The sequence below is a fragment of the Cyprinodon variegatus genome, unplaced genomic scaffold (genome assembly GCF_000732505.1).
Source record: "Cyprinodon variegatus isolate N-32 unplaced genomic scaffold, C_variegatus-1.0 Scaffold466, whole genome shotgun sequence".
In the NCBI taxonomy this organism is placed as follows: domain Eukaryota; kingdom Metazoa; phylum Chordata; class Actinopteri; order Cyprinodontiformes; family Cyprinodontidae; genus Cyprinodon; species Cyprinodon variegatus.
In genome coordinates, this window is record NW_015150919.1 from 462,194 (window position 1) to 473,575 (window position 11,382).

Genomic DNA, 11,382 nt, shown 5'->3' on the forward strand with positions numbered 1-11,382 from the left:
AAAAAAATTATTTTGTCTGTCAATATGCTCTATACAGAACTCCTCAAGTGGAAAACTTTTAGTTTCACCTGGTTTAATTTAATCAAAAATCTTGTTTAAGGAATCTTTTGCTATCCGTTTATCAGTGGATTTATCGAATAAGTAACCAACTGATTAATCGTTTTGCAATATAATTGTTAGTTGCAGCCCTGGTCGTTACAACATTCTATATCTTGCAAAAATTACTTTTCACTGTAGCAAAAGCTAGAGCACACACACTTTCAACCAAGAGGTAATATTATGAGATGAATAAACCTGAGTACCCAGAAAGAATCCAAATATGTGCAAGGAGCACATGCACATGTGATATTCTTTCTTTTTTTATTTAAATCAAAATACTCTCTTTTGTTGGTTTATAAAGGTTTGTAATCTTTTTTTGTCAAGTTGGCATTGTTTTATAGACATAATCAGCAATAGATGAAAATGTTTGTGCCTTAATCCATGCATCCTTAATGTGTTTTTAATTGAAAACTAAACAGAATGAACTCTTCCAACACCTTACTATAAGATAAAGCTTAAGCCAAGTGTCTGCAAAGTATTCCTTTCATTAAGGCTAATTCTTTTTGCCTGAGCAGATTTCATATTGAAATAAGTGTTTGAGACAAATTGAATTGGGCAGCATATTCAGTCCTTAGTGAACTGTGTAGAAACACAAATACACAGAGAGAGTCTCACTAACTTGCCAAAGCACCACACTGTCAGGTTGAATTTGATCCTTACCTTAGCTACATGAGGTGAACTAGTAACCAAGGGCATCTCTCTTTGTTCATTTCTCCTGTCTCGACTCTACTGTGTCTTCTTTCCATTCGTGACTTGGAAACACCCACTCAAACACCAGCGCTCATTAGTCCAGCAGCATGACCATTTTTTTTTCCTCTCTCGCTTTTCTACAACTGATTTGTAAAGCTTCAATGAAACGGCAGAAGAAAGAAGTAAACACCCAGACGGAGTGAACTCGTCACCTGAAGCTGCACACTGTGCTCCTTTGTGATGGTGCCATGCCAAACAGCCCTGAGCAGTTCTTCCACAAAGACAGATCTATTTCTAGGGTGCATTATCAAAAGATGTTAGTCATTACTGGAACACATTCAATCTGAGCTTTGTAGCTTAAATCAAACGCCAAACTGTGAATTGTTAGATAGATCAGTGAAGCTGATAGATTACATACTAATGATTGGAGTTATTTTTAGGATGCATCCAGTGCATTTCAGGCACATTAAGCATTTGAAAAAGTGGCTGCATTTATGGTCTGCAAACTTTAGTCTTTCAGGTTAGTCCCAAAGGTCTCATTAAACAAATTTCCAAAAGCAGTACACATGTTTTCAGCAAAAAGCGCTTGAATTTCTCCACATGAATTAGCAATTAAAGTAAGAAATGTTCTGCACATTCAAAAAGCTCTAATGTGGTGTCATGTTAAACTCCATTAGTTCTATAAGAAATTACTGTTTATTTTTTTCTTTCTGTAAAATTTCTCCATGCTGCCAGAAAGCTTACATCTGAAGACATGATTTCCTATTGCTTCCTTCCAACCTGAACGTGAGTTATTGTACTATTGATAACAAGTGTTTCTTTGTAAGGACAGAATACAAACTGACTTAAATCCTGCAATATGTCCTCTAAAGGCAAATAGCATGAAAAAAAGGTCCGACAAGATGAGCAGATCATTACTTACATTAACCATTTTTTCACTCTAAATGTAAAAGATTCTCCTTAAAATACTAAAGTCTTCTATAAGACTTAGACAACTTTTATTGTCTAGTGTATACGTGTATACAAAACAAATGCTCGTTTTGTACAGCTGTGATGACATTTGCATTTCTTAAAATGCAGCAGTGATTAAATGTAAACAGTGTGAGAGAAAAAAACATGGTGCGAAAAAAGCGCATTGATATAGAAGTTCAGAACATTAAATATATATGGTGCAATTATGCAGAGCTTTGGTTTAGTGTTGTAACTGTGATGCAGTGTCAGTGACTTAGGGTTTTTTAAACAGTTCAGCTGTCTGATGGCGGTGGGGAAGAAGCTGTTTCGGAATCTGCTGGACCTGCATCAAATGCTGCAAAGCCTCTTCCCAGAGGGCAGCAAGGAGAACAGTCCATAGTGGACTAGATAGTTAACTACCACATGCATTGACTTTTCAATTGTGAATGCAGAAATGCACTGCAGAGCTATAGAATGAATCTTTTAAACCTGGCTTATGATTTCTGATGGTAGACAGACCTAAAACTTTATTGGTTTTAAAGTATGAGTTATTCGGCCCACAGCCAATCCCATGCAATGCTTGCTGGCATTTTAACAAAAAATGTTGCAGTTCTCAAAGATATACATTAGTACCACAACATTAAATAAACTGTGAGTGCTGTTGCCTCCTTTAAATAATGTGTTGATTAGAATTTTTTTTTTCTTTTTTTTTTAATCATTGTAAATGCAGCTTTGACTACAATGATGCAACAAACTTCAGTGCATTTTATTGTGTTAGAGAACCAGAGGGAACTGAATATTTGTATAATGGAAAGAAAAAAACATTTGCATATCAAAATATTATATACATTTTATCAGCAAATTGTGTATACATTTCTATTCAGTCCCCTTATACAAACCTCCAGTAAATTAAACTTTTACTGAAGTGAAATCTTAAACTTGGGAATATATTTTTTTTAATGTTTCTGTCAGATTCTAAGAATGTAGTTTACAACTGTTAAGTGTAAACTAACAAATTAATAGTCTTTTCCTCTGGTTGTTTGTTTAGGTATATTGTCTTTCTAGGAGATGAACCTCGTCCCTTGTTTCAAATCATTTGCAGTTTCTTAAAGATTTTTTACAAAATCTGTTGACCTGTATGTAAGTGTGTTCATCTCCTCATCAACTCTGACCCACTTTCTTTTCTCTACAGAAGAAAAAACGTGGCTAGATCAAGATTTAGCATCCACTATTTTTCCAAAAGGAGATTCTGTGTTTAGGGTAAACTGTATTGAAAGAATTTAGCCAGGTAGAGAAGTACAGTACAAACAGGCTTGTTTGATCTTAAATAATCAGAGGACCCCTGTCAATATATTTGCTTCCTGCATGGTTTATGGATAAACTGCAAACAGGCGTTATTTTGCCATTTCTCTCTATGGCATTCTTCCATAAATGCCACAGTTAAACTGACTTACCCCGAATCAGGGGATATCAGTGTGGAAAGCAGCAGGTACCGAGCAATTGCAGGGCAGTGTTAAATCAGTGGGATGGAAACATATTAGAACCAATCAGATAACTACAGATTTGGTCGCCAAGTTGGCCTTGGCTTTGTAGCCGTTCCTTTTTATTTTGTTTTTAATAACAATAACTGACATGGGGAAAAATCAGATTGGAGATTAAAGTTGAAAACCAGTTCGACCCAGACTTTTATCTGCACCTTTTCTTGATTCAGGGAGATATTTCAACTTGGTGCATTAGCATAATAGCCTATTTTTTAAACACAATTGTTTGCCAATAGTTGTCCATTAAAATCATATAGAAAAAAAGGGAGATCCACTAATAACCAGCATACCTCAGTGTCCATCATGAAAGTTTTACTCATTTATTTCTATTACTTTTTGGGCGGCAGCACTTCCGTATTTCATCCGATCTTAATGGAGACATGTCGTTTCCCAGGTACTGCGCATTTGGTCTTTAGTGACAAAAACTGTCACATACTAACTAAAACTTTCTCAATCCTTAAATAAAATTTTTTTTAAGTCAAACCGGTTGTATACAACTCAGGTTGTCACAAAATGGCTGACTACGGTTTAGTTTGGGTCAGATATCTGTACAAACAAACAGGCCTATGTCTGAAAAGCGTTTAAAAAAATATATAGAGAGTCTTTTTAATAAACTGCAATTAATGTATTAATTCTGACAGCCCTGATTTTAAATATACTCTAGTAGTCATTCAAAATTTCTCCACTTTCCTTGAACGGTCATTGGCTGGTCCCCTACAATTCCTTTTTAAACATCTTTGTACTAAAATATTCTTTCTGTCATGATTTTTGCACTGCAAAAAATCTTAATCTAGATAAGTCATTTTTTTCTTACAAAAAGTGCATTTGTTCTTGAATTGAGGAGGTAAAAGAGACATTCTGCCAATGAAACAAGACAATTTACACTTAAAATAAGAAAACACTGTTGCATTGTCCTATTTCAAATACATATTATCTAATTATCTTATTTTAAGAGTAAAATTACTCATTCCATTGGCAAACTTTCTCCTTTACCAACTCAAATCAAGGGTGAATACACTTATTTAAGGAATTTTTCACTTATTTCTAGATCTTTTTTGCAGTGTGGACATTAAGATCTGTAATCTTGTATAAAATGGGGTTTAAAAACGAAAATGTTGGAATCTGTAAATCATATACAGTCGTATGTTTACAATTATCACTGATGCACTTAAAAAAAATGAATATGTCCTGAGAGCTGTACTGAACAAAATTTAGTTTTGTATACACTCTGTATGTACAAAATTACAATAAAGTCTAAGTAAAGAGAAGCGCCATCTCCCTGTAATTCAGTGAATGGATGGAGTCAGTGTATAAAAAATATGCAAGCCCAGGAGAAGGAGGAGTTCACTCCAGTGGCTGGAAGTTGGAGGGGATTCCGCTTCGAGTTGCAGGGAAGTGGGCTGCCATTCAGCTGAAGTTTTACTGGGAAGGGATATTTTCAATTGCTGCTACTGTATCCAACTCATTGATGACATAATAAAGAGCCTAATTAAACCAACCCTCCATTGGAGCTACCATCTTAACTTTTGTTCCCAGTCAGTTTTTATTAAAGAAGATGTAAGAATTTAGTTTATTCTTTTCAATATGTGACTCTGGTTTGTTTTGTGTATCTCTACCTTGCAGACTCTATGAAGACCTAACAAACTGCACGTACCAAGTGGCAAATAAAATGAGTTGCTACTGGCCCAACAGAATGGTGGACGAGTTCTTCATCCAGATCCACAGGCTGTATTTCCACGATTGCTCAATGACTGGACGGCGACTCAGGGACCCTCCAAACCGCATTCTGGGTCCTTTCATTGTTGTTCCCATCCTGGTGACACTCCTCATGACAGCCCTGGTGGTGTGGAGGAGTAAGCGCAGCGAGGGGATCGTCTAGTGGAAGGAGAAAAAAAATGGGGGCTGGGGCAAAAAGACTCAAGACACTAAGTGTCGTTGTTGGAGAAAGGTTTTCTTAAAACCTGGAACCATAAACTCCTGCTCCGAAACTTATGTCCCTCTTTAAAGTACATTACATGTTTATTTAAGCTTCATGGATTGGAGATTTTTTTTTGGGTTCACTGAACAATTTTTGTTGCACCTGAATCTGATCTGGACCAAAAAAATTACTGGTGGTAAGATATTGTACATGGAAACAAATTTTTTTGTCAGAAACTCCTCGACAAAGGATGTTGGATGCCATTACTCTACTTCTTGCAAGAGTTTAAGAGCTTTCAACAACCAAGAAAATACCACAAATGGACCAATTATGAAAACCTCTGACAGGAAATCTACAGATATTCTCATTGTTACCTGTCTACATACCATATTCCTAAACTATATCTAGATCTTTGTGGTTTTTGTGTCATGATTATGTCTTATTAAATGTATTTTAGCTACACTACAAGGGCACCGTGAATCATAGAGGCAGGCATTAAAGAGAACGGTGAAACAGATGCTCACTTCAGGTACAAGGAAGCACATTTTGGAAATGCAGGAAAGGAGGTCCAGTTTGTATTCTACAAATATTGCCATAAAAATAAGAAAAAAATCTAACAAATATTGACAAAAAAGATTAGGTGATGGCATTAGAAAAACATAACTCCAGATAAAAAGTTAGTAAGTTAGCCAATGCACAACACTGCTTAGCATTGCCATTGCCCAAAGCACAGTTTGTGAATCACGAACCTTCAGTTTCTATTGATGTTTGTCCACCTTGTGTAGTAGAGTGTGCCGTGTGAACTTGCCCCTTTATTGATATTTTTGGATGCTTTCTTTCCTTTATACATTCATTGACCTGTAACCTGCCTGTTGGCAAACCACACTCTGAGATACACCCACACTTTGTACCTTGTGCCAAATGCTTGTGGAAAAACGTGGGAGCCATGTTTGCTATGATACATGTGATATCCTCTTGGAATGACTTTCCCTGATTGATTTTGAATTCCCGATTGTGAAGAAAAGTTCAATAAAATGTCAGAATGATGTGTTGAATTCACACAGCATGGATGCTCTATTGTAATGCTATAACAGGAGGGGATTAGTGTGTGGGTTATTAATTATGAATTTTGAATTTACATTATGTGGTGACTCACCATGAATTCACCTTAGTGTTTATAGAGCAGATAGTTAATGAAGGCGCTGTAGATTCATTACATTTTATATCGACACTTCCAGTAAAGAAGAGCAGCCTTCATACTTCTGAAGTGTACTCACTCCTTTAAATATTTGCTGTTCAGTTCAAGCCAAGCGTTTCCTGTTCACAGAGATAATCAAGAGCTTTTAGTGTCTGGTTTAGGTGTGGATAACACTGTATGTTCAGCATGTTCAATTGTAGCTCTTTATGTTTAGACTTTAGAATTTTTATGATTATCTAATGAAACAAAGAAAATTATTTCATAAATTATTGGACACATCTAGAAAAGGATGAAGTCCAAGCCCACCATCCATCCATCCATCCATCCATCCATCCATCCATCCATCCATCCATCCATCCATCCATCCNCATCCATCCATCCATCCATCCATCCATCCATCCATCCATCCATCCATCCATCCATCCATCCATCCATCCATCCATCCATCCATCCATCCCTAGAGATTCTCTGTTTTCTTTCGGATTGCTAAGCTGGCATAAGCCTGATGGACGCTGAGTTGAATTCTAATTGAAATACACGTATCCATCTGCAAAGCCTCCTGTTTAAAGTGTTTCTAAAAGCGAAGGACATTCAGTACCATTCTTCAAGCTGATTTGATGAATCAAGTGGTACCTGCCTCCCATTTGAGCTTTTAGCCAATCACAGCAGCAGTAGCAGCTGTGCCATTTTAGAAGATAAATCAAACTCTTGCCAAATCTGTTCGGAGGACAGGCAAACATCTTCCCATCCACAAAGGCAAAAGTCATATCCTTTTGATCATTTTTAAAGACAAAACAGAGGGTATTCCAGCTTAAACTACCGTAACCATGTTTGTTTTGCTTCAGCCTTCTAGCTCTGGTTGAGATGTTGATGGCTAAATAATCACTGTAATTCATTGCTCCGAAACATCTCTGTATTGAGGCTAATGCATCTGTTTGCCTCTAGCAAGATGTATTTTTGGGAGTTTGTGAATTTACAAATCTTGCCACAATTCATCTTCCTTGCAAGAAATTGCATATTTCAAGGGTGTTTCTGTAGAAATGTTGCTGTTCCATGGTTATATCTACATGTCTAGTTTATAAATTAATACAAAAGGTTGGCATCCTCATACCAAAGATGTCAGCATGGTATTCTTACTAACCAAGCTATAACAATACTGCAAAGTTAAATGCTTGAAGCCTGAAAAAGCAGGTGGTTGTATTGTTACTTTTTTTTTGCTTTTGCTTTTTTTCCAGAGCAAGTGGATGTTATGCTTCTATTAAATTCAGGTAATATTTAATAAACCAATGATCTACGTTGAGCGTTTTTGTTTTATTTTTTTATTTGTACACAAATATTTATTTTATATCTCATAGGGTCCAGCTAAATTAAATTTTTCTATCTGGATCCATGTTTGACCTCTGACTGGTTGAAGGTATACTGACAGACAAACAGGTGAAGGCAATTCAAATGCCTGCCAAGTATTTCCTTTTGTTTTTATAAAGAGAGTAAGACAACTTCTAGAATAGTTTTGGTAATCAACTCATGTAAACTAGAACCAAAAAGATCTCTCTTTCTAATCTCAAGGTTTGTTAGGGAATTGTAAGTTATAGGCCTCACAATAGAACTCGACTATAAACAGATATCACATTGGTTTGGAAAAACAGGCATAAACTAATGTTATCTTAATGTTTGCGAAGCACTTGTTGCACACTGTCTCAACGCAGGACAAAGGAGCACAGACCACATTAGTTGTTGCTAAAAATATATTAGGTGGAACTCTTAAAAAAGTCCCTTAGGCACAAGGAAAACTAAACCAAACAAGGTGGAAGAACTTCCAGCTCTCCCCATGTGGCTCTGTTATTAGGGTAATCTAATCATCCATGAGACTATTATGGTGAAGTTCTATTGCTTTCTGAAAAGTTTAATAATAAAAAGAATCTACATTGTCAGAGGTGTTGAACAGGCTCCTACCTTCAGCCATCATGGAAAGAAGAACTGACACAGATGCAAAATTAACATTTATTTAATTAAAACCTATAGTAATGTTTTTTAAGATGCTAAGAAACCTTGATTTGTTCCAATAAACGAACGTGATGAGATCATTTTAGCTTTTTATAATACTGTGTCACATTCCATTAACTAAATGTTTGTGCTGTTTTGGGTGTTTTTTTGGCAAATGCAAAACATTTTTTTATGCTACTCCCTTTTTTCTATATGTTTAGCAAACACGGTTGATGAGAAAGAAACCTTGATTCACTACTAAATTATTCAAAGATAAAAAAACAAATTCCTTAGGAGTTTAAGGATAATAGAAGGTGAACCCAAATGAATGCAACACTTTCCAGATCTTCTTTTACACTTTCAAAACCCTTTGTCATATTCATTTTAATTTACAGTCCTACAATACTTTCTGTTTGTAGAGGAGGGTAGAGGATTCAAACATTCCACACATCTAAGAGTAGCCCACCTTTCACATACTGTATTTTTACTCAGGTAAAATAGCCATCCAAGAAATTATTTGATTATTTATTTTATAAAATGCCTACATAAGTTCTAGAGTAAATAATGACAGGCAACAATCCAAAGTTATGTGCAGTATGGTATTTAATAGAACAAAACGAATAAATTATATGATTGTGAAATAAATTCAGTCAGAAAAAAAAAGTTAAAATTTTATTTAGATTTAAACCTTATAAAAGCGCTTATTTGACTCTAACAGTGTGAAATGTTAGAGTCTAATATGATCACTGACAAAATTCTGTTCAGTTAATTTTGATTGATAGATTAACAATTCAGCCCGATCATACAGTCAGATTGGTTCAAAGTTTTCTATCTATGTTGTCAGCCGATTGCAACGACTCATTGACTTGCAGGATATTGCTCCTCCTGGATAAGCATGGGGCAGCAGCAGATATAAGGTTGAATTTTCTCTTTGATTCCACAGCAATCCCTCAAACCGACATGCATGGAGCGACAGCGGAAAGGAAAAAAGCTCCAACAGAACCAGTCTCAGTGTGAGCTGCCATCTGCCAAAATCTACTATAATAATTTCGCTTGACCTCCAATTGCCACAGCAGAATCCAAAAAAATCCACATAAAAAAATAAAAAAAATGTTTACAAGAATTTTTATTAAAACATAAACTTTAACAATCACAGTCTGATCACAGTGAAATTACTCACAGTGAATAGAGTAGTACTCTATTAAGAGTACATCTTAATAATAATAATTAAAGGCATAGTGGAAGATTTCCTTTTTCCGGGTCGATCATTTAAATAAGTGGTCCTCCTAATTGTCAATCATTCTGGTGATATGTCAGTGTAAGGCCATCCTGCTTGCTTGTCCCCAGGTAGCTATCTTTTCCTGTGCATGCACACCTTCAGGTGTATATGTGAGCTGAGGTACAGTTTCAGCCAGTTGTTGAAGCTCACCTTTCTCACTGCGTTTCTTTGAAAATGGCCGAGGGTTGCAAGAGAAAAAGTGTCTAGGAAGTGTATGAGAAAAAGAAAAAGCCCTCAGAAGACAGGAACAAGACCAGAGTGTTTTGGGGAGATTTTTGGGCAATAGCCCACACTGAAAGCACAGGTTGGGCTTCCCACTGGTGCCTCAGTTGCGAAGTTTCTACTCGACAGGAAAAGTTTGGCATGCTATTTGGAGAAATCCAGAGACATGGGCTCGTGCACAGGTTTAATAGGCGTTCCCTCTCAGGGTACAGCGTTGTGCATGCATTTTTTTTTTAAGTGGAGGGGGCGGGTCTTTTAAAAGAATCACAAAAATCTTCCACTATACCTTCAAGTCAAAGTAAAAAGTATGTTACAGTAACATTTGTCCTACAAGTAAATAATATTTAAGACATTATTCAAGTACACCTAACGGAATAAATGTCACTTGTTACTAACCACCTCTAATTGTTATGTCACATAAAATCCAAATATAATATGCTGCAGTGTGTTGTTGCAACATCACAAAATGTGAAAGTTTTCCAAAAGCTGTGAATACTTTGTAAGGATAGCTGAGGGTAGATAGAAAGGGGGTGAACACTGACATGAGGAACTGCCAATATTCTGATAGAAGCCAGAGAGTGCTCTGCAATCATTTAATTAACCAACCATTCATGGGTGAAAGTCAGAAATGTGTTGAAATATCACATTGTCAAAGATTGTGTTGCGCTCTTTTACTGACAGATTCATTTTCACATCTATGAATCATTGCTATGCAAGGTTTATATCTTTCATAATGACAGGAACCCATCGCAGGTTGAAGCCAGAGGGGATACAGGAGGCATTTCTCAGACAGAGAGTTCTTACGAAGAGACAAATGTAAAAGTTAGCATTGCAGTGTGTGTGTTTGTGTTTTTTTACTGTAAGTTGGAGGAAAAATGCATTAAACTGTAAAACTGTATGACTGGAAACTGTGTGGGAGCCAGTGCATACATTTGCATATGTATTGTCCCCTTGCATTTATAAAGTTATGTATATGCATGGTTCTCTGTATTAAATCTTAGTCAGTAAAACTGGAAATTATATTCATACTCACAAGCTCAGTTTCTGCCTCTGTCTTTAGTAAAGAAACAAACAGGATAATTAAAAAGCAATTTTAATGGAAATCGATGCATTAAATGCATTCAAACTCATCATGCTGGTGAAGGTTCTCAGTCATCCAGGTCATAGTCATTAAAAAAATAAAATAAAACCAATCCGCAGCAGTGCTACCCTACTTACAGTGAGGAAATAAGTATTTGAAATCCCTTCCATTTTGCAAGTTATCCCACTTAGAAATCATGGAGTGCATGTCCACAGTGAGAGACATAATCTAAAAAAAAATCAAGAAATCACAGTGTATGATTTTTTAACTGCTTATTTGTATGATAAATTTGAACATCTGTTTATCAGGTAGAATTTTGACCTTCAAAGACCTGTTAATCTGCCTTAAAAATGGGGGAGCGGTTGCGGGCGGGTCGGTGTCTGGTGTCCGCTGTCGCATTGTTTTTTTTTTTTGTTTGGG

General features: G+C 36.1%; 1 protein-coding gene across 3 annotated transcripts in view; it reads left to right on the top strand.

Moving 5' to 3' along the window:
• The window catches only part of ramp1 (receptor (G protein-coupled) activity modifying protein 1), a 96,177-nt gene extending 89,455 nt beyond the window's left edge, over positions 1–6,722 (top strand). For 2 of the 3 annotated variants that reach the window (XM_015389576.1, XM_015389575.1), the window contains exon 3: positions 4,905–6,720. In XM_015389576.1, the coding sequence (XP_015245062.1) occupies positions 4,905–5,160 (256 nt within the window). In that variant the 3' untranslated portion in view covers positions 5,161–6,720. Of the gene's footprint in view, positions 1–4,904 lie in introns of all 3 variants that reach the window. The other variant, XM_015389574.1, reaches the window with a different exon arrangement.
• The last annotated feature ends 4,660 nt before the right edge of the window (positions 6,723–11,382 follow it).